Raw genomic sequence first — 27,966 nt, 5'->3', positions numbered from 1 at the left:
AAATTTTCCACTGTTTTCAAAATGAATTGAAACAACAACAGTTTATTTCAACAGAACTATAACAAAAGAGTTTGTTTTTTTTTTAAATTTAAGAAATACACAAAAATAGCACATACAAGCTTTTGTACGCACACACACACACACACACACACACACACTCACGGTCAGACCTGCAGTTCCAATCAGGAGTCAAACTATACAGAAATTAATCAATATGTTATCAGCCCTGATCAAACGAATCTATGATCAAATGCATTCAGCCATGATTGTCCACCCCCGCCCCTTTTTTCAGACCTAGTGTATCTTGGAGTACATTCTGCAATATACTCTCTCCTCGTTTTTGGATAGGAGCCAAATGCCCTAACCACTGAGCCACGCATCTTCATATATATATATATATCACCATCATCATCATTTATTGTCTGCTTTCCATGCTAGCATGGGTTGGACGGTTTGACTGAAGGCTGGCAAGCTAGGAGACTGCACCAGGCTCTAATCTGATCTGGCAAAGTGATATTTATATATGTGTGTGTGTGTGCACAGATGCACACACATATACATATACTTTCCTATTAACTATTGCCACACCAAACAGGCAAGTACTGGGGTCAATCTAATCGACTATTCCCCTCTGCACAAATTTCAGGCCTTGTGCCTATAGCAGAAAGGATTATTATTCTTATTTATTTATTTATTTATTGCCCATAGAGGGCTAAACATAGAGGGAACAAACAAGGACAGACAAAGGGATTAAGTCGATTACATCAACTCCAGTGCATAACTGGTACTTATTTAATCGACCCTAAAAGGATGAAAGGCAACCTTGGCAGAATTTGAACTCAGAACGTAACAGCAGATGAAATACCGCTAAACATTATTATTATTATTATTATTATTAAGGTGGTGAGCTGGCAGAATCGTTTGCACGCTAGGTGAAATGCGGTATTTCTGCCGCTATATTCTGAGTTCAAATTCCACCGAGGTCAACTTTGCCTTTCATCCTTTCAGGGTTGATGAAATAAGTACCAGTTACACACTGGGGTTGATGTAATCAACTAGCCCCCTTCTCCAAAAATTTTTCATGGCCTTGTGCCTAGAATAGAAATAATGAAAATAATTATTATTATTATTCTTGAATGCACCCATTCCATCTGTATCAAAGACTTCCTTATCACCATTCTATTAGCATTGCTGTAATGAGCTCTCATTAACAATTACCCACATTATTTATATATATATATATATATATATATATATATACATATATATATCCTTCAAATTACTGACAACATGCATACATAATTACTCAAATCTTTATCTCGTTTGTCTCGTATATTTCTTGTAATCTAAGGCTGGTGCAGGTATGGCTTCTTTGAAATTAATTCCCTTCGCAAAAAAAAAAGAACATATCACTCTTTGATCTGTTGATATTTTCTTTCTATTTTTTTATGTACTTATCTTTACATTCTGAGTTCAAATTCTGCCAAGGTCGACTTTGCCTTTCATCCTTACAGGGTTGATAAAATAAGTACCAGTTTAACACTGGGGTTGATGTCATCAGCTTACCCCCCTCCCTCCCTCGAGATTGCTGGCCTTGTGCCAAAGTTTGAAACCAATATTAATATTACTATTTTTTTAAAATTAATATTATTTGTATTTTTATGGCGGCAACCTCGCAGAATCGTTAGCACACCTGGCAAAATGCTTAGAAGCATTTTGTCTGTCTTTACATTTTGAGTTCAGATTCTACCGAGGTTGACTTTGCCTTTCATCCTTTCAAGGCTGATAAAATAAGTGTCGGTTGAACACAGGGGGCAATGTAATCAGCTTACCCCCTCTCTGGAACTTACTGGTCTTGTGCTAAAATTTGAACACTATTATTTATATCTTAATGTTTGCTTTGAGATCCATTGTTCCAAAAAAGAATTATTCCATGTTCTCTCAAAAGTTTCTAAAATGACCTGAGAAATTCAAAAGATTGCTCTGGTCCAGTGATAAAACATCTCTCATATCTACAAGGGATGTGAGTTCAAGTTCCATGGCCAGCCTTCGACTTTTTCTATCCAAAGGGTTTTTGTAATCCAGTTTTTACATGATGTTATTTATAGCTTAATAAGCGCTTCAATATCCACTCTTCCTAAAACGATTTTTCTTTTTATCCTCAGAATTTGCGAATCGGAGGACTCGACTGTCAGTGAACTGCGCAAACAACTCCGTGAAAAAGACATGAAGTTGACAGATATACGCCTCGAAGCATTAACCTCAGCTCATCAGCTCGAGCAATTACGAGAAACCATGAATAAAATGAGGGTTAGTATTGTTGTTGTTATTATTGTTTAATTTATCCTCATCACCCCTTCACTAGGCCAGTTCTTTGATCAAAAATGTTTCAGACACAATAGTTTCATCTTATTTTTTGGCTTGTAGTGTTTCTACAAGTACATTATCTATAAAGTGTCTATAAGATGATAAAGGAAGATTTAGCTGCTATTTCTAGAAGATTGAGTGACTATATAATCTCATCTCCTCTAGGTCGTCGTCCCATAGGATGCCCCAAGACTGTTTCCACGCATTTTCCCCATCCGTCTCGATCTTCCATACCAGAATCCTCCAGCAACTTGTCAATATAAGTCATCTTCCTCCTTCCTCTCTTGGTTCTTCCTTCTGTTGGTTGCCAGAGCACCAGCTTGTTAGCAATTTCATCAATGTGTCTGATGCAGTGTCCAGCTAGCCTCATCCTTCTATGCTGTATCTTCAATGTTACTTTTGGTAGTCTCCGGTATAAGTCAGAGATGGCTAACAACTTTGACTATTTAAAGCAGTAGTTCTCAGCCAGGGTCCATGTAAGATTTTGCTGCTAATACTAGGGTCAGTATAATCGACTTACCCCTTTCCCCAAACTCACTGGCCTTGTGCCAAAATTTGAAATCATCATCATTATTATTATTATTATTATTATTATTATTATTATTATTATTATTATTATTTACTCTTCAGAATGAGATGAGTGCTTTGAAAGCAGACAATGACCGGTTAACTCGAATGGTCACCACTAAAAACCTAAACATGTCGACTTCCTCCCTACATCACCAAGTGAGCAATGATTCTCTTGACCGCAGTCTTAGTTTGGCATCATCAGATCACGGTAGTCTTGGTAAGTAGAAACATTTCGTTTCCTCCATGCTCCCCACCTATTAACGTAACAAATATAATGACATTGTTTTTTCCTGTGTTTTTGTTAGGGTTTTTTTTCTTCATTCTCCATTACCAGAACTCTTTATAGTGCACCAACATTATTATTATTATGTCAATGGGGATTGTTGGATCTACATTTGTCTCATGTACTTTCACCCTCTCTTTCCAATCTTTTTCTTTCTTTATCTCTCTCTTTCTCAATCTCTTTCATTCTTTGTTATCTATTCTCTTTCTCTCCTTCATACATCTTTCTTCACCACACGTCCAATCCTGCATCTATATATATGTGTATGTGTGTGTGTTTGTATTTGTGTACTACTGCTTCACGCAACCTGTATTGGTTTGTTTACTTAGCAGTTTGACAAAAGAGACTTTTAAAAAATGAGGACTCGGTTTGTTTGTTTTTTTTGTTTTTGTTTTTTTTGTTTTTTTTGTAACTGGACCCTTTGAGGTGGTGCCCAAGCATGGCCACAATCCAGTGACTGAAACAAGTAAAAAAATAAAATAAAGATAAAGATTTACAGCTGTGCATTATCATTGTAGAAACTTTTATCTTTTCTGTCTAAATGAAATATTCCGTGTTTACCAAATTTTTTTATGAAAGTTAAAATCAAAGACTCAGGTGCTACGAGAGGAAAAAACTGTTTAAATTAGCTCCTTTTGTTATGTTTAAAAAGAATCTTTTCAGCTAAATTCATTTATTTAACTAAAAAAAAAAAAAACTGTCTTCCTTATTTATTTTGAGTCGATTGGATAAATCTTTTGCAAATGAAACGGTTGGACTACTACTACTACTACTACTGCTACGTGACAGTCAGTGCTACTACTACTAACACTACTTTTTTTTTTCGAGTGTGAACAGTTAGTTTGGTGACTTGGTGCTTTTTTTTGCTTAAAGAAGTAAATTTTCTTCTTTTTTTTTTAAATTATAATTTAGGAAAAAAAAGTATAAAATAAAATAAAAGCTGGTAAAATTTCATTTTCTGCAAAACTTAGCTTCGAATATGTTTCCTACATCCTCTTCCTCTGTATCATCATCATCATCATTTAATGTCCGCTTTCCATTGCTGGTATGGGTTGGACAGTTTGACAGGAGGACTGCACCAAGCTCCAGTTGTCTGTTTTGGACAACTGGATGCCCTTCCTAGTGCCAACCACTTTACTTTAGAGTGTACTGGGTGCTTATTATGTGACACCGACACAAGTGCTTTTTGTGTGACACTACCATGAGTGCTTTTCATGTGGCACCAAAAAAAAATGTGAATCTAAATATGGTCAGATTCGAACAGTAAGTCAAAGACACTAAAATCACGTTTTTCTCTTTGGAAAGAACAATGGAGAATTTGTGTGTTTTTCTTCATGAAGGGGTCAAAATGTTCCCCTTGGAAAGAACAATGAACTATATATGTGTGTGTGTGTGTGTGTATACATAGGTGAGGTGGCAGAATTGTTAGCATGCAGGGTGAAATGCTCAATGGTATTTCATCCATCTTTTTGTTTTGAGTTCAAATTCTATTCTGCTGAGGTCGACTTCGCTTTTCATCCTTTCAGGTTCAAGAAAATTGGTACCAGTTTGGTACTGAGGTTGACATAATCAATTTAATTACTCCGGGTATGAGTGTGAAAGACTGCATCCCTCTGCCAAGCCATTTTGGGTCAGTGCGGCAGAGAAGGCTCATCAAACCAGTATGATCTCAAACCATTTTCTGATCAAGAGAACATGCTGAGGCCTTCATCCTGCAGTGGGCTGAACATGGGCAATCCACTATATATATATATATATATATATATATATATATATATATATATATATATATGTATGTATGTATGTATATAAAAGACATGTTAGGATCCACAATGAGCAGAACTTACCTGCAGGTATTGGTAGTTCAAATCAGAGGTGCAATCTGTGTGGGTATTTTTTCAAAACATTGTCTGGTTTAAAAAGCCACATCAGACGCCATGAAAGGGCTAAGGTGTAGGTGCAGGAGGTGGTCAAACTCTGTGTAAGGAGTAGACAACCATCATATGGACAATAGTATATTGTGTGTGTGTTTTCCTTCCTTCCTGAAAGGGTCAAATCTTCTTCCTCTTAGAAAGAACTACAAACATTGGTATACTTTGTGTGTTTTCCTCACTGAAATAAACAATGCAAACCAACGTAGACACTCAATTCCACAGGTCTAACTATCCCTCTTTACTACTTCCCACAATAATGACTGGTACCTATTATATGATGCAGAGTCTGTTGTTTCACTTAAACCATCCAGATTCTTGTTCGTTTTCAAAAATGAATTCATAAACATGTGACTTGTGTATTTCACGAGGGATCTGGTTGTGAAGGGATTAAAATATCAAAGACAGCTTGGCACGGGAGAGGTAAACTAAAAGAGGGGAAGGAAATCATGAAAGGCTTTATGTTATCTGCGTAATAGACTAAGGTAGACTTAGATCAAACAGTGGAACGGGTCTGGTGTAATTGTATAGCGTCTCATGGCTGCAAGAGGATGTTTGACAGCAGGGAAACTTAAGAAGACTAAACAAAGATAAGCTGTGCAAATGAAAACAGATCTTTTGGGGCAGCACTGACGGTAATGATAGAAAATAATAATAATAATAATAATAATAATGAGAAAGATGGAAATTACACTGAACTCTTCAGACTGCAATTCTATGGTATTGAATTGCTAGCCACTCCCTCTAAAAAAAATAATGATATTTTGGTTTCAAATTTTGGCACAAGGCCAGCAATTTTGAGGGGAGGGGTAAGTTGAATTCATCAACCCTAGTTCTTAACTGGTACGTTATTTTATCCACCCCCAGAAAGATTGCACAGCAAGGTTGGCCTCAACAGAATTTAAACCCAGAAGGTAAAAAGTTGGAAGAAATACTGTGTAGTTACATTGCTGAAGTGTACTGCTATGCATTCATAAGAACTGTATCTAGTTTCTGATGGGGGCCCAGTGGAGGAGAGGTGCAGGAGTGGCTGTGTGGTAAGTAGCTTGCTTCCAACCACATGGTTCTGGGCTCAGTCCCACTGTGTGGCACCTTGGGTAAGTGTTTTCTACTATAGCTTCAGGCTGACCAAAGCCTTGTGAGTAGATTTGGTAGACGGAAACTGAAAGAAGCCTGTTGTACATATATATATATATATATATATATATATATATATATATATATATATATATATATATATATGATGATGATGATGATGATGATGATGATGATGATGATAGATATATATATATATGTATGTGTGTTTGTGCGTCTGTGTTTGTTCCCCCCCCCCCCTAACATCGCTTGACAACCGATGCTGGTGTGTTTATGTCCCTGTAACATAGCGGTTTGGCAAGAGAGACCGATAGAATAAGTACTAGGCTTACAAAGAATAAGTCCTGGGGGTGATTTGCTCGGCTAAAAGCAGTGCTCCAGCATGACTGCAGTCAAATAACAGAAACAAGTAAAAGAATAAAAGAATCCTTCTGACGTTGATAATAAGATAGATGTGTGTTTTTGAGAGGCCACGGTAGAGCAGGGTTAAGGGGTACCCTTCCCCTCGTTGAATCAGTGCTTAGTTCTGCACTGTGTAGCATCAAATGGACGGGAAGATGAAACTCCTTGAGGATAGGATGTCAGCTGAAGCGAAGAAAGGCGACTCGTTGCTTGTTAATTCAGGATGTAATGTGGGTGGGAGTGAGTCGGGGTACGGGCGTGGTCATGGTGACATGACGGTGTGCGTTAGGGGGCTTAAATTTGAGAGGTTCCTTAACTAGACCGTCATCATCATCACCGCCACCACTTTTGCCATCATCAACATCATCATAATCACTGTTGTCATCATAATGGAAATGGCAGTGGTGGTGGTGTTATTGTTTCATCTCAAATTCGTTCAAATTGAGAAATCTTATGATCTAGGATCAAATCCAATGTGTTTCTTACTTTTCTCTCTCTTTCTCTTTCTCTCTCTCTCTCTCTCTCTCTCTCTTTCTTCTCGCTCTAATACAAACAAAAATGAGGTATGATTTGAGGAAGATTTTACTGCTCTTTCTAGCAATGTAAATGTCTGCACAGTCAGAGTGGCATTGAAGGCCGTTGCTGCTTCTTTTTGCATTTCTTGTCAAGCATCAGTTTTAGTCATGTTGTCCTGCCACCAGAGCTGTCTTCCCATTCCTGAAATTCCTAACTTTGTGCCAATGGTACGCCTTCCTTATTGAAAAGGAAAGAAAACAAAGAACTAAAGGAGGGTTGTGAGTTGACAGAGGAGATTGATCATCACCATCATCATTATCATCACCATCATCATCTTTGCTCATTTTAATGTCCGTATTTGCATGGCTCAAATGGAATTTGTTGAGTCAGATTTTCAATGGCCCAATTGCCCGTCTTGTTGCCAGTCCTTACATGCTTCCAAATAAGATGGTATTTCCCCATGGCCAGATATGGATGATGGAAAATGAAGGGCACCTCGTTTGATGATGCTCATTTACAAGTAACACATCTTGTCAAGACAAGACATCACTCACACACACACACACACACACACCATCATCATTATCATTATCATCATTTAACATCCGTTTTCCATACTGCCATAGGTTGAACGGTTTGACTGGGGTCTGGGAAGCCAGGAAGCTGCACCAGGCTTCAATCTGATCTGGCAAGGTTTCTACAGCTGGATGCCCTTCCTAACGCCAACCACTCAGAGAGTGTAGTGGGTGCTTTTTACATGCCCCCAGCATAGGGGCCAGTCAGGTGGCACTGGCATCGACCACACTCAAATGGTGCTTTTTACATACCACTAGCACAGGTGCCAGTCAGGCGGCACTGGCCTCAACCCCGCTCGAATGGTTCTTTTTATGTGCCACTGGTACGGGTGCCAGTCAGGCAGCACTGGCCTCAACCCCGCTCGAATGGTTCTTTTCATGTGCCACTGGTACGGGTGCCAGTCAGGCGGCACTGGCATCGACCACGCTCGAATGGTGCTTTTTACATGCCAAAGACACTGGTTCATGGTTTCACGCATTGGGATTGAACCCAAAAGCACATGGTTGGGAAAACCAACTTCTCCGTTCTGTTTTAACTTAGGTGAGTCATTCTGGAATCTCACACAAGAGTAAAGAAACAAACTCGACTCTGAATTCTCCAGTCTGTAGAAGAAACTTGAGAAATATTATCTCGATGCCGAAATGTTTTTACTATGACTGCTTTATAGTAAACCTTTATCCCCTGTTTTTTAGGGTGAGGTGTGAGGGTTGGTGGGGGGGCTGTTTTTACCCTTGCTCCCAAAGATAACTTTTGAAAAAAAATTTTTTTTTACTTTTTTTTTTTTTGTTCTATTGATAGATACAGAGTTTTGTTTCTGCGGAATCTAATACGTTGCTAACTGTGCTAAAATGACATACCCCCTGCTTTCAAAGATCAATAAACTATGTGGAAAGGAGAAGGAAAAATAAAATAAAATTAGGAAAAAAAACAAACACTAATAATAATAAGTATAAATATAAAATAGTAGTAGTAGTAGTAGTAGTAGTAGCAGCAGCAGCAGCAGCAGCAGCAGTAATAATAGAGGTATAAGAACTGCTTTTAGCCAAATATTATTTTTGTGTTTGTATGTGTGTGCGTGTGCATATATATATGTGTGTGTGTATTTGTATATATATGTGTGTGTGTATGCGTGTGTGTCATTCTTTGTGATTGTGTGTATGTATATATGCAGGTATATTTGAATGTGTACATAGGTGTGTGCATCTATGTATATGTATATATTTCCCTCCCTCTCTCTCTCTTTCTCTCTCCTCATGTGTGTGTGTGTGTATATACACAGGCATATAGACATCCACACACCCACATTCACTCCCCACCTTGCCTAATCAGTGTGTGCTCATAGATATATCCAAGTATAAGGTTTCAGTAATAGGTTTTTATTAAGTACGAAAATATCCTTAAAAATATAGGATCTACACATCATTGCCTCCACCATGTGTCGATGTATTCCTCTCCTGTACACATGCGTGCATGTGTGTGTGTGTTAAAGAAAATATGTATCTAACTCCAAATTGAATATTAAAAATATATTAAATTTTTAACATTACAATCTAAAATAAAATCTATATTATTAACAGGATGTGTTTAAATAAGAAGTAAAGGAAGGTGAGGTCATATTTTTTCCGTTAGTTGCATTGATAGATTATTAAATGGTGATGGTGGCGGTGGTGGTGGTGGTGGTTGCAGTGTAGAGCAAGGAAATAAATAGCATTTGTGCAGAGAAACTGCAGGAAGCCTCTGTCTTGAATTCCAAGAATCACTGTTCTTATTTTGCATTCCCAAAACAGCTGTTATCACATGCAGAACGGATCCGGCTTTCAGCCAAATCTGTCATGAAGATCCACCCACCGTTTTGCTTTGCTTTGGCTACGAAGGGTGGGTTGCTGGTTGTCTTTTATTTTTTTTCTGCTCAGTGTCTACTGCAGCACCAAAGATTGTTGGGTTGACAAATGAGCTTTTCCTCTTTCAGAGAAAATCCTCTTCAGTTTCTTTGAGGAAATTCTTGTTTCAGACAAAAATGTATGAAAGGTTGGTGAGAGAGGCAAAATTGGTGTAACTAAGTCACTGGTATAGCCTGCTCGTGAAGTTAATGTGCAAGTGGCTGAGTACTCCACAGACATGTGTACCTTTAATGTTGTTCTGAGGGAGATTCAGTGTGACACAGAGTGTGACACAGAGTGTGACAAGGCTGGCCACTTTGAATTACAGGCACAACTTGTTTGCACCAACTGAGTGGACTGGAGCAATGTGAGGTAAAGTGTCTTGCTCAAGGACACAATACTTAACAGTATTTCTTTGGACTTTTCATGATCTGAGTTCAAATTCTGCTGTGATCAACTTTGCCTTTCATACTCTAGGGGTTAACAAAACACTGTTACTAATCAAATACTGGGGCCAACTGGTAGCCTTGTGCCAAAAATTAGAAAGAATTATTATTGTTATTCAGGCGTCAAGCTGGTAGAATTGTTAACATTCCAGACAAGTTGCTTAGTGGCATTTCATCCAACTTTATATTCTGGGTCCAAATTTTGCCGAGGTCGACTTTGCCTTTCATCCTTTCAGGGTCGATGAAATAAGCACCAGTCAAACACTGGGGTCAATGCAATCAACTTACCCCCTGCCCCCAAATTTCAGGCCTTGTACCTGTAGTAGAAAGGATCATTATTATTATTATTATTAAGATGGTGAGCTGGCAGAATCATTAGCATGCCAGGCAAAATACTTAGCAGCATTTCACCCATCCTTACGTTCTGAGTTCAAATTCTGCTGAGGTCGATTTTGTTTTTCGTCCTTTTGGAGATTGATAAATTAAGTACCAGTTATGCACTGGGGTCGATGTAATCAACTGGTCTCCTCCCCCCCAAAAAAATGTCAGGCTTTGTGCCTATGGTAGAAAGGATTAATAATAGTAGTAATAATACTGCATTTTAGCTCTGAGTTAAATGAAAACTCCCTTACTTGAAAATGCCGGTAAGGATCAATGACTGCCTCTGGCTGTAGAATAATATCTCAGTAGAATGTACTTCTCTAACCCATGCTATCATGGAAAATCAGATGTAAAGTAAATGAACAAATATAATTGCTCTACAGTCATGTTGTCTTTCAAAAATGTGTGCGTGTGTGTGGGGGTTACTAATGAGTAAGATGTTAGTTAAGTCTGCAGTTGATGGCGAAGGCAAGATCAGATTCCAAAACCAAGAAATAACCGAAACCTTTGCAAATTAACGAGAAAAGAGGAGAGAGTGTGTGTGTGTGTGTGTGTTACAAGCTCAGAACCATGTAACTATGTAACATGATTAGACAATTAGTACAAGGAATATTCTGTATGAGATAAGAGAGAAAGAGATTGTTTGAAAACCTTGGTACGATGAGTTCTGTTAAGGATCTCACTTACACACACACACACACACTTTGTTCTCTGTCTCTTTCTCTTCTTCTTTCCCCTTTTTTTTTCTACCCAGGTATGCAACAAATGCATACCAAATGCATCATCATCATCATTATTATCTTTGGACTTGTACAGATATTTGTACATTAGTCATTCTGGAAACTGATTCCATGGCTTTATTACAAGGTTTCATTTTATTTTATTCCGTTTTCGTTATTTATTATTATTTTTTTTCTCTCTCTCTACCCATGTGCCAACATACACACACATTTTCATTACAACCAGTCTATTATATCTAGATTACGCTAACTTACGCAACTAGCAGCAGCAGCAGTGGTAGACCCTACGAATACTAAAAGTGCCTGAGTTGCATTGATTTTCATGTGACTGAAGTACTTTTTAGAATTTGGTTGTGTCGGGGGGAGGGGGTCTTTTGGTTGCTTCTCAACAAATTCTTCCACTTTCTCTGTAATATAGGTTCAAGTCATTTTTTAGTGTATGCATACTTTACACGCACACTCACATATATATATATCGAATGTATTCATAACATACATTATAGATACACGCTCGTAAATAAATACGTGCATATATATAATAAGAAATATTACACACACACACACACCTTGGGCGAGTGTCTTCTACTATAGCCTCAGGCCAACCCAAAGCCTTGTGAGTGGATTTGGTAAAGAGAAACTGAAAGAATCCCATTGTATACATCTATATATATATATATATATATACATATATATATATATTTATATGATGGTGCATGGCTTAGTGGTTAGGGTGTCGGACTCACGATAGTGAGATCGCGGGTTTGATTCCCAGACTAGGCGTTGCGTTGTGTTCTTGAGCAAAAGCACTTTATTTCATGTTGCTCTGCGATCATTTCGACATCTGCCATGTGACACCCAGTTGCACCTGGACAGGTAATGTCAATTTGATGGAGGGAGTGAGCTTATGTCTACCCAGACATTTGATCACTATAAACAAATCATTTGTGTGGTTGTTCGGTAAGAAATTGCCAAACCCTCATACATCGTCTGATGACGAGAGAATCCATTATATATATATATACACATATACACGACAGGCTTCTTTCAGTTTCCATCTACCAAATCCAGTCACAAGGCTTTGGTCGGCCCAAGGCTATAGTAGAAGACACTCAATCCCCAAAGTGGCACACAGTAACTGCTTACATACATGGCTTTAGAAATGAGAGAATGTGATTTCAATATGTAATGAGAAATGTATGTCTGTGTAAGAAAAAGAAAAAGTGTGTGTGTGTGTGTGTGATATTTTAGCAACTTCATAAAATGACTGACTTCCAAATTCCCCAATTCTTCAAATGTGCAACTGAAAACAAATGTATGCATGTGTGTGTGTGTGTGTGTAATATTTTATTATGTATATGCAAGTATATATTTATGAGTGTGTATATATTGTGTATGTTATGAATATATTCATATATGTATACATTTCTTATTTGAAAAAGAGAGACGGTGGGGGAGGGGGGGGGCACAAAGAGAAGAAAAAATTCTATGAAAAACACTATTTTCTAACTGCTTGTATTGGAATGGTTTTGATAACAAGAATCTGTTGCCATCTATGCATGGTTTTAGTAATTTGGTAAATGGAAACGCCACTTGTGCATTACCAAAAATCAAAAAAATATAAAGAAAGAAAGAAAGAAAGAAGAAAAGAATAAATTTGTCCCCAGAATGATACAAAACAGACAACGATATGCATATAGAATATTTGAAATAGAAATTTACTTTCCATTATTGAAAAATAAAAGAAAAAACAATGAAATGGTATAAATTACTCGGACAGTCTTTGGAATCTATTGTACGGATGAGCTGAACGTGATGTGATAATATTTAGGTTGTTTGATTTTTTTTTTTTTTTTTTTTTTTTTTTTTTCCTTGTAGTTGTAATAGTCAGCCACAATACTTTCTGTCCATATTTGTTATGCTGTCGTTTCAATCTGAGCACACCAGATTCAGAAATGTTTATTATTTGCACCTACTTACTTACACATTGCGCTCCTACTAGGAAATGCTTCGTGAAAATTATTTGGAATTTTTTTTGTGTGACGTGTATTTTGATACTTGAAATCCTACGAGTGTTTCACTGCTGTCAAAATTCAGTGTCTGACATCATCATCATCATCGTCGTCGTCGTTTTTAGCATCCACTTTTCCATGCTTGCATGGATGATATGGAATTCGTTGAGACAAATTTTCTACAGCAGGATACCCTTCCTGTCACCAACCCTCAACAGTTTCCATGTCATGTAATATTTCCCCATGGCTGGACATGTTCTCACAGAAAATTGAGAGTGAATTGACACCGCTTGTATGAAGGTGATGCTCACTTACAACTATCGCCTATTGCTAAAAGGAGGTACAAACATATACACTAGCATGCACACTCACACATACCTCAAGACAGCAAGCAATATATATATATATATATATATATATATATATATATATATATATATATATATATATATATATATGGGTGGGTTAGTGACTGGTTAAAATAACCGTCTAAGGGATAGAAATAGCTATTACACTACTGGTATATTACCTATATTTAACCATGGGCATACATATGCAAAGATATTATGTTCATAAGTTATAGGCAAAGACAAGGATAAACATGGATTTTCCATTTTCTGTTTTCGTTAAATATATACATATATATATATATGTATATATATATATGTATATATATATATATATATAGAGAGAGAGAGAGAGAGAGAGAGAGGTAGGTATGTAGATAGATAGATATGCACCCAAGATCTATTTGTAACCAGTTAGCTTCACTTGGGTTAACAACACAACCATACACCACATCTTCCATGCTTGCTAAGGCACTGTCCTACGTCCTACTCCGCACAACCAGGTGCCCATTCACACACACACACACACACACACACACACACACACACACACACACATGTGAAGAACTTACCTCTTAACACTGAAGCACTTTAGTTATTAGTTTTAGAATTAATTTGGATCATAATTCTGAGAATATGAAATAAGAAAATTTACCGGTGATACAAACAAAAAAGAAAGAAATTAATAAATAAAGCAGATTGAATATTTCCACCAACATTTCTGAGTATAGTGAATTATATCTGTAAAATACAATAACTCTAGATTTTAAGATGTCTCTAGTAGGTTATGTAAAACTTAAGGGAAAATGCCCAAAAAAGAATGAAGAAAAAAACGTTTGGCAACATTTTGAAAAATATAGAAATTTGTTTGGCTTCATTTAATGGACTTAAATATCTGAAATCTGATTTTAATTGTAGTTTTAAAAATGTTGCAAAACGATATTCTTCAAACTCTTTCGTCATTGTCATTGCCATCGTCGTCGTCATCATCATCATCACCATTGAAGTGTTTGCCTGTAGTTTAAAATACTCCTATGTATTGATAGTTTCTTTAGACACAATGTTGTGGCAGTAATGGTGGTGGTGGTGGTGACTTCGTCATGCTGGCAGTTGTTGCATCTCATTAAAGGCACAAGGCCGGTAATTTTGAGGGCCAGGGTGCAGAAGTTAATCACATCAATCCCAGTATTTGACTGGCTTATTATTTCAATCGACCCTGGATGAATGGAAAACAAAGCTTCTATCAATAGGATTTGAACTCAGGATGTGAAGAGCCTGAAGAAATATTGCAAAGCATTTTTTTCTGATGCTCAAACAATTTTGCCAACTCACTGCCTTTAATGATGATGATGATGATGATGATGACTTGAAACTTTGGCAGAAGGCTAGCAAGTTTGGGGAAGGGGTCTGGTCAATTACATCGACCCCCAACGCTCAACTGGTACTTATTTTATCAACTTGTAAAGGATGAAAGGCAAAGTCAACCTTGGTGGAATTTGAACACGAGACAGAAAGACAAATGAAATGCCATTGAACATTTTACTTGGCGTGCTAACGATTCTACCAGCTCACCGCCTTAATAATGATGATGATAATGATAATAATAATAATAATAATCCTTTCTACTAAAGGCGCAAGGCCTGAAATTTGTGGGGAGGAGGATAGTCGATTACATCAACCCCAGTATTTCACTGAAAGTACGACAGGTAAAGTTGACCTCAGCGGAATTTGAATTCAGAACATAAAGACTAATGAAATGCCACTAGGCATTTTGTTTGGCATGCTAACGATTCTGCCAGCTTGCCAAAGAATATTGTACCGTTATAATATCATGCTACACATAGATTTGTTTAAAGGAAGGGAAACAGGAAGAACATCCAGCCAAAGAAAAATAATCTGCCTTTGATAAATCTTATCCAACCCATGCAAACGTGAAAATGCAGAAGTTAAAACCACAATGGCAGCAATGCTGTTGATGATAGCAAAGATGATGATGATGATGATGATATGTGTGCGCATATTTGTGTGTGCATTGGTCAGGGTGCCGTGTGCATCTGCGATGGTGGAATGTTTTCGTTGCACAGAATATGTAATGTAAGCAGGAGACGTCATGAATCTTTGGTCCCTTGTGCATCTGTTTGCTCTGTTGTTGCAGTAACATGAGAGGTAGGTTCTTGGTTATCTTGAAAAATGAAAAATGAACAGCCATGTGCATGCATGCACACGTGTGTGTGTGTGTGTTAGATCCCATGTTTTGCTTAATTGCAAATCGTACATTAAGATGGACAATTAGTGAGCTTTTTCTCACAGCATATGATAACAACTAATACGTAACACACACACACACACACACGTTATGTTAGTTCATGATTATCGTCGTTATCCATCACAAGGGAGAAGAAGATGGGTTACAGCATGTCCAGTTGTGGCCAATCAGTCGAAGGGCTCTGTCACAGGTCAGGCATTGGTGATCTGCAGGAACGGAAGGCAAGGAGTTGGTTCTGGACTGGCACAGTTCTCATTTTCTTTGTACCCCTGCAATCCTGTTCTGTCTGTAAGGGGTCACACACACACATATATATACACAGCAGGCTTCTTACAGTTTCCATCTACCAAATCCACTCACAAGACTTTGGTCAGCCTGAGGACACTTGCCCTAGGTTCCACACAGTGGGACTGAACCCCAAACTACATGGTTTGGAAGCAAATTTCTTACCATGCAACTCCTTATAAGGGAATTATTCCTAGAATCTCTGCAAGAGGTAGGGCAGGCAAGCAGACAGGCAGGCATGGGTGATAGATATCAGGAAGCAAAAGGGGTGCGAAGTGGGAGTGGGTGGGGGTTGGGGGGTACCAGGCTCAACAGGGTGTTAAAAAAAATTAGAAACAAAAGAAAATACGATAATGGCACAAGTAATTGGTTCTGAGATTGCGGTTGATGATAACACGTGCAGCTTGAGCATGTAACATGTACCCAGGTATCAAATAGCTGCCTCTTTCTCCTCTGACAAAATGACATTCTCGGCTCTCCCTGCCCCCTACTGTCGAAGGGGCCCCTTTCACCACCTCCCCCACCACCACATCACTCAACCACTGGGAGACATGAGACATGCAAATATTCTAAGTTGGACTTGTCACTTTGTAAGAGATGAGACAAACTTAAAGATGACATAATTGCTGATGATGGCTTCAGGGGTGGAGAGGAGGATAGAGAAAGAGAGAAAGCCTCAGAAATAGAGTGAGACAGACAGACAGAGAGAGAGAGAGAGAGGGCTTCATTGAGAAGGCAGATAGATAGATAGATAGATACCTTGAGAGATGGAGGGAGAGAGAGGAGAAGAAGAGAAAGGGAAAAGGTTTGATTTTCAAGGTTAATCTTTAGTGATATTTAAGAATATACTTAAATCCCCATTAGTAAACTATTCAGGATTTTGTTTTGTTTTGTTTTTTCTTGTTCTGTGGAAGTGTGCTTGAACTGTGAGTGACATAATGCTGCATATGTATCTACATTTCCCCCCTGTGTGTGTGTGTAGTTTTAAGATATTAGCTATGGAAGAAGGGGTACAGAAATATCATGTTATAAGTTGTCACTTAACGAAGAAAAAGTTCATCCAAAAAAAAAAAGTAAAGGAGCTTATCAGTATGTTATTATGGTTACACTAAATGTCAAAGACAGCTTCTGTAATTTAGAAGAATTAATTGTGACAAATGAGGTGGGAAGGGGTGGAGCGGACGTTTGATTGCACTAACGTCCGACAAGCAAGATCCTTCATGCCGTGGTTCCGTGCCGATGTTTGGCTTATGGACTTAATAAGGGAAGATTAATTTCCAAATTTCTGTCTGTAATTTTTGCTTGTTGAGTGACAAGGCAGTTGTGCGTCTGTATATCAATTATGTTCAGATGATGGAAAATGAGAGAGAGAGAGAACGGGTGGAGGTGGGTGGGGGCAATCTAGAAGTTCTTTGTTAGAATACTGAAAGTCAATGTCAAAACTAAGTAGTTTATTGTATGAATATGAGTCTGACTGAAAAAAAAAACAGGGTTTGTTGTGAAGTACTTAAATGTATTTTGATGTATATAAAAGGACTGACTGCTATATATATATATGTATATATATATATATGTATATATATATATATATATATATATATATATATATATATATATATAGTGTGTCAAACAATGGCACCCCTTTTGCTGGAAATTGTGGGGGTGGGGAAACGAAAGAAAAAGCAGGGAAGACATGGTTTGATGGCAATAAAGTTTATAAAAGATTCAGAATCTAATTTAATCTTTTATCTTTTACTTGCTTCAGTCGTTAGACTGTAATGAGCTGGCAGAATTGTTAGCACACCGGGCAACCTGCTTATTGGGATTTCATCCATTTTTATGTTCTGAGTTCAAATTCTGCCAAGGTCAACTTTGCCTTTCATCCTTTCAGGGTCCGTAAAATAGTACCAGTTACATACTGGGACTGATGGAATCTACTCCCTCCCCCAACTAAATCTACTGGCCTTGTGCCAAACATTTCCAACCATTATTATTAATTATTTAGATTTTTGTTTTATGTTTTCTTTTTTGATTTTGTTTCTTAATTACAAATATATTTTCATTTTGAAAAAAGTCAAAAATTCGATTACATTTTAGTTTCTGTTTAGACAGGACACCTCTTTAGTCTTTTCATTTTCAAATTTTTGTCATTTGGCATGTGTGTGTGTATTGTTATTATGTGATGGCTGTAAATGAGTGCCACTGTTACAAAAGCAGTGTCATTTCTTTCCAATATTCTGCAATTATAAATGTAAGTGTAAGGATTGGGCCCAAATAATAATAGCCCACATCAGACAGAATGAATGAAAAATATAAATAAAAATGAAGCCTTCATCAGCTGTCTCACTCGGGATTCTAACAGTTTCAATACCTTCAAACAGAAAACACACCCACTTACACACAAATATATTCTAATGCTCACATTTTGAAACTGGGATTGAAGTTGGTGAAGAAGCATGATTATAAACATGGAATCCATTCCTGCATCAAATGTGAATGACACCAAAAAGAAGAGTAGAGTAGGTCGTTCTGGTATTTTTTTTTAATGCTTTCTCTTTGCTTTTCAGGCAGAAGAAAACAAAAAATGGGAATGAAATCTCCTACACAGTCAGGTATAGAAACAGCGTTTAACACTAACACACAATGTTATGGCCTGACATAGAACTGCTTAATGATTTATATATAAAGAGAGAAAGTAGTGCACTTGTTATATCAAAAATATAGAACACCATTTAACACTAACACACAGTATTACAGCTAAACATAGAGTTGCTTAATCACTTGCTCACTGATGTAGTTATACTCATACGCATGCTTGTTTGTGTATATTCTTTTATTCTTTTCAGCCCTAAGGTTGTGGCCATCCACATTAATATATATATTTATTATTGAATGTATTTTACAAACATGTAACACTCTCTTACAGTACTTGGAGATTTCCAGCAAGTCACGGGTATGAAGTGATCCTATAATGGTTGCACACAACAGCTAATGCACAGTGGCATGTGTGTTGATTACAAATTAAAAATTGGTTAGCTCCATACCTGTGGCTTGCTGGGAAACTGTGAGTACTGTCTGTGAGGGTTCTATGTTGGTATAATATGCTGAGTATCAAATATATTCCTCTTTGTCAATGATATTGAGGTCTACTTTTTTTTGTTGTTACACTTGCAGTTAATCATTTTATAAATACGTTGGAACAAAATGTTTTTGGTAGTGAACAGAATAGTTTATTTATTGGTATTAATAATAAACGAATTAATTGTTCTTTAGTTTATTTATGGAAAGTCTTCAAATTTCTCAAGGTAATGAAATGAAATAAAATGGAGTGAAATTAAAGAGGAATATTTATGCAATTATCCCCCACCATAGCTGGGGGTCTTTATCTCACAAGTTACTTGGTGACCCCCACTAGTGCTGGTGCTTAACTAATAAACTGTGCCAAAGTAGATAGTGGCGCTTGGTGCTGTCCCCTGATTAACCAGTACCAGTCAAACCAGCCAACCCATACCAGCATAGAAAGCAGACATTAAATGATGGTTTTGTTTTTTGTTTTTTTTTCATTTCATTTCCTTGGCTAATTAGAAGACTTTCTGTATCTCTATATACAAACAAAGGAACGATTTCTTCATTTCTTGTAGCATTATTATTACCAATATATATGTGTGGAGTGCATCTATTACATCAAAATATTTCTGTTTCTAACGATTTATGATTACATTTTTTTTTTTTTTTTTAATTATTGGTTTCCGTTCCTTAACCATCTTTGTCTTTCCCAAACTAAAATTCCTGGAATCCAGATCATTGAATAAATACAACAGGGATATTTTATTAGGATTTCTTACAGATTCATTTCTTTAACCAACTTAAGCGTTCACAACAACAACAACAATAAAACTAATCAAATGTTTGCCATTTGACTCCCGACTTCCACCATTGACTTCTTCTTCACCTTTTTCCTCTTCTTTGCCTTCTTCATGTTCTTCCTTCTTTTCTTCCACCTCTTCTTCACCACTTTCACCTCTTCTCTTTCTCCGCCACAAACGATGAGACACCTTTAATTACAAAACCTATATTAGATGACATCCAAATGTTTACACACAAAGGTTTCCAAGAGGAATCCCAAAGAAAGACATATCTTTTTCTATTCTTTCTTTTTTTGTTTTTTTGTTCTTCCCCCACCCCCACCCCATATGTGTTGACTTCAAGAGACAAGAATGATGCCAGACAAAGCCGGAAGTAGAAAGATTAAGAATCAGGGGGCAGATGGGTGGGGAGGTTATTACTATTCGATGTGATGTGATGTGACAATTTCTATCGCAAATTCACAAGTTGTTTGGTTTTAAAATGAAGTCAAAGGAATAAAAGGAGTATGAGGTGACAGTGGCAGCGGTGGTGTAAGATTAGAACCTCTTGTAACAATGGATTAGTTAAACAAAGCAAAGACACTTATAGACATTATCCTTATTAAAGGCGGCGAGCTGGCAAAACCATTAGCACACCGGGCGAAATGCTTAGCGGTATTTCATTGAGGGATATTTGGCTACTGTTTCTATTTGGTTTGTGGTGACCGCATAGCATCTCCCTTGTTTCACTCCTTTCTTAGGAAACATGTTGGTGATTTCAGAGCAGAGAATGAGCTTGTCAATGGGGAGATCATGAATGGTGATAGAAGAACTTTGACAAACTTAACTGGTTTATTGATTAACCAAACAATTAATCGAACAGTCAATTAGTTAATTGATTGAATGGTTAACCAATTAACAAATAAATAATGAAGAAGTGAAATAGAACCGGTGTGTGTTTATTATTGGCATATTGACCCTCCCAAGATACAACAAAATCTGTTTCAAGACAGGAGTTCATGTCAAGAATCATGCAAACCAAATACAAGACAAAATTTTATAAAGAATTGTTATATTTTCTATTATTTTTAATTCCATTATAACATTTTGTTTGTCAAAATTAGCTCAGAACATTGAAACTAGTTTTCGTTTTACTAGAACAATTAACTTGTTTTTTATGTTTTGTTTTGCATTGTTTTGTTTTGTTTCTGTCCCTAACAAAAGACCTTAAAAAAAACAAAAATGATTGAAAATGATTTTAAAATATTTTCTGGGGGTTTTTTTTTCTTTTTTTCCACTTTTATAGTTAACAACAAAAAAAGACCTTATTTCTATTTTATCAATTTAATTAATTACATCATAAAATACACACACGCACACACATGCATGCATACAGCCACACACATATACATATATATATATACATATATGTTTGCTGGTATTATCTGATATCAATAAATTTGATTGTTTATCTTTTTCTTTTGGGGTCAGTAAGGGTTCTTTGTTTCCCATTTTTTCCTCTTGTTTATCACATTTTCATTCATATTAAACATCAACTTCAAATGATAAAGAAATTTTGTTTGATTTTTTTAATTTTTTTTTTTATGCTGTTGTTTTGAAAAATCTGTCTCTCCATCATGTGCCTATATACATACATACATACATACATTTATTATATTGTGTTTATTTATGACAACAGACTGTAGCGAAACAATTAGGTTATGAACACGAGACTTTAACATTTGTTCATTAACAAGCTTTTGTTTTAACATTAACCTTTCTTTAACATTTTCGTTTTTACCTTTTTTTCAAATTGTGTTTTGAATTGACTCTTGCATATCAAATTATTTACATAGACATAGACATACAACACAATTGATGGTAGACCTAATATGTCACCTGGTTTAACGCCACCATCTGGCACCTTGGGGGCGGTCTTTATTGGACCTCATTCTGTTGCAAGAATTCAGGCCAGGTTAGGGGTCTGGTTTGAGGTTATATTTCTGTCTTACCACCCACCAGTCCCAGAAGCCCTGTGAAGAGTCACAGGAACACTCTTCCCTCCTGACTAAAAGATTACAAAATTTTAATAAAAAAAAAACAAAAGCAATATATAAATAACCTCCACCTTCCCACCCACCCACTGGAGAACATCTTCCAGCTGCATTTACCAATTCCATGAAAAACTCTGATGAATCGAGAAGCAAGATTTGCTGTTCTCAAAATGAAACATCTTACAAATTGTAAATAAATGTTGTAAATATAAATTAGAAACTCTGCCCTCCAATACATGTCATTGAGTACTATTTTTAATTTGCAGACATCTTAAATCTTTTACTAAGGTGTATATGTGTATGTATGAGTGTGTGTCTGTATACACACTCACATATTTATTTAACCATGTGACAGTCTTAGGATTATGGCCGTTTTGCAACTTTCTTCATGTAATATTAATTTCAGTGCGGAAGAAATTATGCTAACATCTTTGAATTAATATGTCTGCTCCACATTGTATATTAAAAAATCAATGGAAATCAAGAATCTGTGGTACCGAGCAGAATATTTGCTGTAGTTCATCCTTTATACCCAGACAAAACAATGTACAGGATAACACTTCCAATCAGTTGAGTTCAGAAGCCACGAGAGCCACTGCCTGGTACTGCATCATCATCATTATTATTATTATTATTATTAATTTTTAAGGCAATGACTTGACAGAGTCGTTAGCACACTGGACAAAATGCAACATTTCATCGGCCTTTATGTTCTGTGTTCAAATTCAGCCAAGGTTGCTTTTCCTTTTCATCCTTTTGGGAGGTCAATGAAATAAGTACCAGTTAAGCACTGCGGTCAGTGTAATCAACTTACACCCTCCACCAAAAATTGCTGGCCTTGTACCAAAATTTGAAACCATTAATTGTCATTATTATTATTATTATTATTATTATTATTATTATTATTATTCAACTTTTCTTTTTTGTTCTACTTTCAGATATAATGCAGATCCCAGAGACTCCTGATCGTGAAGGAAAGCGAGTAACAATCACTGTTTACTTGGGGTCAAATCCTGATCCAACTAGGGCTCCAGAGGTCAGTTCCTTAGTACTTTACTCACAAAGATTTCTTTAACCCTTTTCATACCAAACTACTTATGACTTCTACAATACGAACTTCTTGTTTTAAAGTGATCAAAATTTCACATTAATTTATGCTCCAAACTTCAGCTTAAATTACCACAAAATTATTTCACTAAATTCTTCATTATTTTTTAGATTAACTCAAAGGCGGCGTATTTTAACAGAAATATAACAAAATGGTTAACTCTTTTGATACAATTCCACCAAAGACTGCCCCTAGCAGGGTTAAGTAGGAGTTTTGAAGTGGGTCATTCTCTGCCTTTTACAGAATGGCAAACATTTGAACCGACCTTTTGGTTCCCTGCCCGCCAGACTTCAAGCTTTTTAACCCTTTTGACGCCAACCTATCAAAGACTGTTTTTGGTTCTTTGGTACCTATTCCTTGATTTAAAGTAATCTAAATTAAAACCTTTCATCGAAATTTCCTGTTAATTTCTGTTGCAATCACAAGCTTATCAATGACAAAGTTATTCTACTGAATTCTTCATTATTTTCAAAATGAGTCAGTGTATTTCAACAGAAATCTGGTAACAAGGATTAAGTAGGAATTGTTAAGTGAATTATTCACTGTCTCTTACAGAATGGCAAACATTTAAACCAGACTTCTGGTTCCCTGCCTGCCAACTTACAACTTCTTAACCCTTTAGATGCCAATCTAAACAGCCCCTGGTTCTGTGATCCAAATTTCTTCTTTTAAAATTATCTTTAATAAAACCTTCTTCCATCAAAATTTCATGTTATTTTATGTTCCAAAGAGAAGATCAATAATGACAAAGTTATTTTACTAAATTCTTTATAATTCTTCAAAATTAATTTAAACAAATGCACTGGTTTTTAACAGAAAAAGAGCAACAAAACAATTAAAGTAGAAGTCGTTAAGTGGATTCTTCTCAGCTTTTTATAGAATGGCAAACATTCAGACCAGACCGTCTGGTCCCCTACCTGCCAACTTATAAGTTTCTTAACCCTTTTGATGCCAACCTGCCTGACACTGCCCTGAATCGCTGATACAAACATCCTGTTCTAAAGCAATCTAAATTGGTAAGAGGAAGAAATTCAGCCATGAAAAATACTCTGCCCCTATGGAAATGGAGATGATAATGAGTACGATGATAATGACAAGTACTGTGATAACGATAACGATGATTCATTATCATTGTTTACATCATCATCATCATCATCATCATCACGCCATACATGGCCAAACATTGAACTACATAACGTTATGTAGCTTTGCCTACTTCCATTTTTCATTGTTTTTGTATGTTTTGTTTTGGTGGGGGTTTTTTATTAATTTTTTTTTTCTTCTTCCTGTTTATATTAAATAAATTATAAACAGGAAACTATTTTATTCCGTCAGTTGAGTAATTCCCCCCCTCCCCCTCCCGTCTCCCCCCTCTTTCTCTGAAAGCAATTATTGAATGAATTAGAAAACACCAATAATCTACATTTTTTCCCAAGAAAATATATTCATTCAGCCATTCCATCATGTATGTTATCTCTCTCACTGGCAGCCAAAAAATGGCCCCGGTGGGGTGGGGGGGATTAAAAAATAAAATAATAATAAATCTGCTCCACACCAAAGCAGTTAATTATCCTATCAGCATTTAGCAGAAGAATAATGGGTCTTTTGTTTGGTAGCTTTTTGAGGGTTTTTTTTTTTTTTGTTTTGTTTTTAGAGAATGAAGCAACAGATGAAATATATATTTATATTCATATACATATATAGATATATATGTATGTATATATGTGTGTGTGTGTGTATGTATATATATATATATGTGTATGTATATATATATATGTGTGTGTGTATGTATGTATATATATATATATATATATATATATATCTATGTGTATGTATATATATGTGTATATATATATATATATGTGTGTATGTATATATATCTATATGTGTGTATGTATATATACATATATAAATATCTATGTGTATTTATATGTATGTGTATATATCTATCTTGTAAACAGTTGGGGAGGTTCTCTTTTCTTTCTGTTAACGGGGGTACCTGTTACTATGGTGACCTTAATAGATTTCAATACTTACTAAACATTCCATATTGCCATTCCAGATTACAAATTGCTTGTTTTAAAAGAGTGCCCTTACAAATACTGGAATGACAGACACTCTCCTCATAGTCCATATTCTTTATTATTATTATTATTATTATTATTATTATTATTATTAAGGCAGTAAGCTGGCAGAACCGTTAACACGCCGGGCGAAATGCTTAGCAGTATTTCATCCATCTTCATGCTCTGAGTTCAAATGCTGCCAAGGTCAACTTTGCCTTTCATTCTTTTGGGGTCAATAAATTACGTACCAGTTACACACTGGAGTCGATGTAATCGACTTAATCCCTTCCACAAAATTTGAGGCCTTGTGCTTCCAATAGAAAAGATTATTATTATTAGTAGTAGTAGTAATATCATGTGTGTATATTTTCTTTTCTAATTGCAGAAGTTGCCAGAGGTTCTTATTGGCTCTTTATCTGTAAGTGGCAAAACCAAATGGGATATTCTAGACAATATTGTACGAAAGATATTTAAGGTAAGGTTTTTTTTGCTTTGTTTTTTTTTAAGACATTTTTTTTTTCCTTTCCTTCTAAAACTTTTTCGGAATAACAATGTAAGCATGTGGCCATTTTATTTTTATTCCTTTTATTTCGGACGTTCTCAATCTTTTATTTTATTTAGATATTTTTTTTGACTCTGTGGTGCATCAAGAATTAAATAAGATTAAAATTACTTGTTTAGGAAAGTTTGAAAAAAAAGGCTGTAGAAGTTTGAAAATAAAGAAATATATATATAAAGGAAATTATTGCTTACCTTGTTTTATATATATCATCATCATCATCATCATCGTTTAACATCCGCTTTCCATGCTAGCATGGGTAGGACGATTTGACTGAGGACTGGCGAACCAGATGGCTATACCAGGGTCCAATCTGATTTGGCAAAGTTTCTACAGCTAGATGCCCTTTCTAACGCCAACCACTCCAAGAGTGTAGTGGGTGCTTTTATGTGCCACCGGCACAAGGGCCAGTCTAGCGGTACTGGCAACGGCCATGCTCAAATGGTGTATATTACGTGCCACCTGCACAGGAGTCAGTCCAGCGGCATTGGCAATGACCCCGCTCGAATGTTTTGTTCACATGCCACTGGCACAAGTGCCAGTAAGGCGACACTGGTAACGATCACGCTCAAATAGTGCTTTTTACGTGCCACCGACACGGAAGCCAGACAGCTGCTCTGGCAGTAATCCCGTTCAGATAAAGTTTTATTTTCAGGGAAACCCTCTGCTTTTCTTTCTCACCGATCCATTATTTTTTTTTTTTTGTGCAGGAGTATGTTTTACGAATCGACCCAATCACCAATTTAGGACTGAGTGCTGAAAGTGTGTTTTCTTATCACATCGGTGAAATTATTCGTACCAAAGGTAATTTATACAACCTCTTTTACTGTTTTTTTTTCTTCTTTGTTTTTTGTTTTTTTTTTCTTTTTTTCTTCTTTCATTTGACTGTGGCCATGTTGGAGCACCATCTTTTAGTCAAGCAAATCGACCCCAGAACTTATTCTTTGTAAGCTTAGTACTTATTCTATTGGTCTCTTTTGCTGAACTGCTCAGTTATGGGAACGTAAACACACCAACATCGGTTGTCAAGCAATGTTGCGGGGTACAAACACAGACACTCAACCCCCCCCCCCACACACACACACATATATATATATATATATACATATATATATATATGATGGGCTCCTTTCAGTTTCCGTCTACCAAATCCACTCACAAGGCTTTGGTTGGCCCAAAGGCTATAGTAGAAGACACTTGCCCAAAATGTCATGTAGTGGGACTGAACCCAGAACCATGTGGTTGGTAAGCAAGCTACTTACAACACAGCCACTCAGGCAATGTTTCTGTTTATATTTTCTCTGTTAAAAACGTGGCGGCGGCAGCACCAAAAAAATGCCGTGGATGATAGCAACTCTCAAGAGGGCCAATATACATGTGTGTGTGTGTGATATCATAATCTGAAATATCATCTTTTGTTTGCAATGCAGTGGCATGCATGAGAACAGATCCATATTCTAAGAATGGAATATCTTAAGTAAAATTAAGCATGGAGAACTCACAGACACTAAAAATAAACATTTTTTTTTGTCTCTCTTTAGTATCATTTTTATGTTATTTTTCTTCTCATTTCTGAGTGTTTGTGTTATGATAATGTGATAATGGATGAGAAAACGATGCAGTTTTTCCTAGTCCCTAAGGGACACATTATATAAGATGAAAAATAGATTAAGGCCCCAGGGTGGGGTGGTGCAAATGCATAAAAAAAAGAGATGTTTGCGTAACTGAACGAAGACAGACATAGCATTGAGTAGAGTTTCAGGATGCGGATTATTTGCTTTTCGCTAAACTGATTAGAAACCTGAGGCTGCTGCTCTGCTCTTTCAGCCTTGGGGAGAGGGGGTTTTTGTTTGTTGCTTTTTTATCCTGTCCCTCTTTCGTATTTTCTTTTTTTATTCATTTGTTAATATTTGGGTTTTGTTATTTTGCGGTTTCTTTTTATTTGCTTATTTTACACACTTCAACATTAACTTGTGTGTAATATATATATATATATATATATATATATATATATATATATATATATATATATTTGTATACATATATGCACTTATATACGGATAGATATACTGACTGTTAAATAGATATTGCCCTTTACACACACACACACTGATACAAACATGCATTTGTGTGTGTGTGTGTATTTACTGCAAGATGCTGTCTATTTCGACTGTAGAGATTTGCAGACTTACATAATAATTTCAAATATGTTGGTTATGTGTGGCAAGTGGAGTAGTGTC

The 27,966-nt window shown here is 36.4% G+C and overlaps 1 protein-coding gene across 33 annotated transcripts in view; it reads left to right on the top strand.

Annotated features, from left to right (window-relative positions):
• Positions 1-27,966, top strand: part of LOC106875065 (neuron navigator 2) — a 1,326,672-nt gene that overhangs the window by 1,265,173 nt on the left and 33,533 nt on the right. For 18 of the 33 annotated variants that reach the window (XM_089339295.1, XM_089339323.1, XM_089339322.1 and 15 more), the window contains 5 exons: positions 2,166-2,310; positions 2,998-3,154; positions 22,932-23,029; positions 25,553-25,642; positions 26,437-26,530. In XM_089339295.1, the coding sequence (XP_089195421.1) occupies positions 2,166-2,310; positions 2,998-3,154; positions 22,932-23,029; positions 25,553-25,642; positions 26,437-26,530 (584 nt within the window). Of the gene's footprint in view, positions 1-2,165; positions 2,311-2,997; positions 3,155-18,661; positions 18,707-22,931; positions 23,030-25,552; positions 25,643-26,436; positions 26,531-27,966 lie in introns of all 33 variants that reach the window. The other 15 variants (XM_089339289.1, XM_089339294.1, XM_089339293.1 and 12 more) reach the window with 1 other exon arrangement.

Source organism: Octopus bimaculoides, chromosome 21, assembly GCF_046866305.1.
Source record: "Octopus bimaculoides isolate indiv1 chromosome 21, ASM4686630v1, whole genome shotgun sequence".
Classification (NCBI taxonomy): Eukaryota; Metazoa; Mollusca; class Cephalopoda; order Octopoda; family Octopodidae; genus Octopus; species Octopus bimaculoides.
The sequence above is the reverse complement of the archived record's forward strand: the minus strand, read 5'-3'. Positions and strand labels throughout refer to the sequence as shown.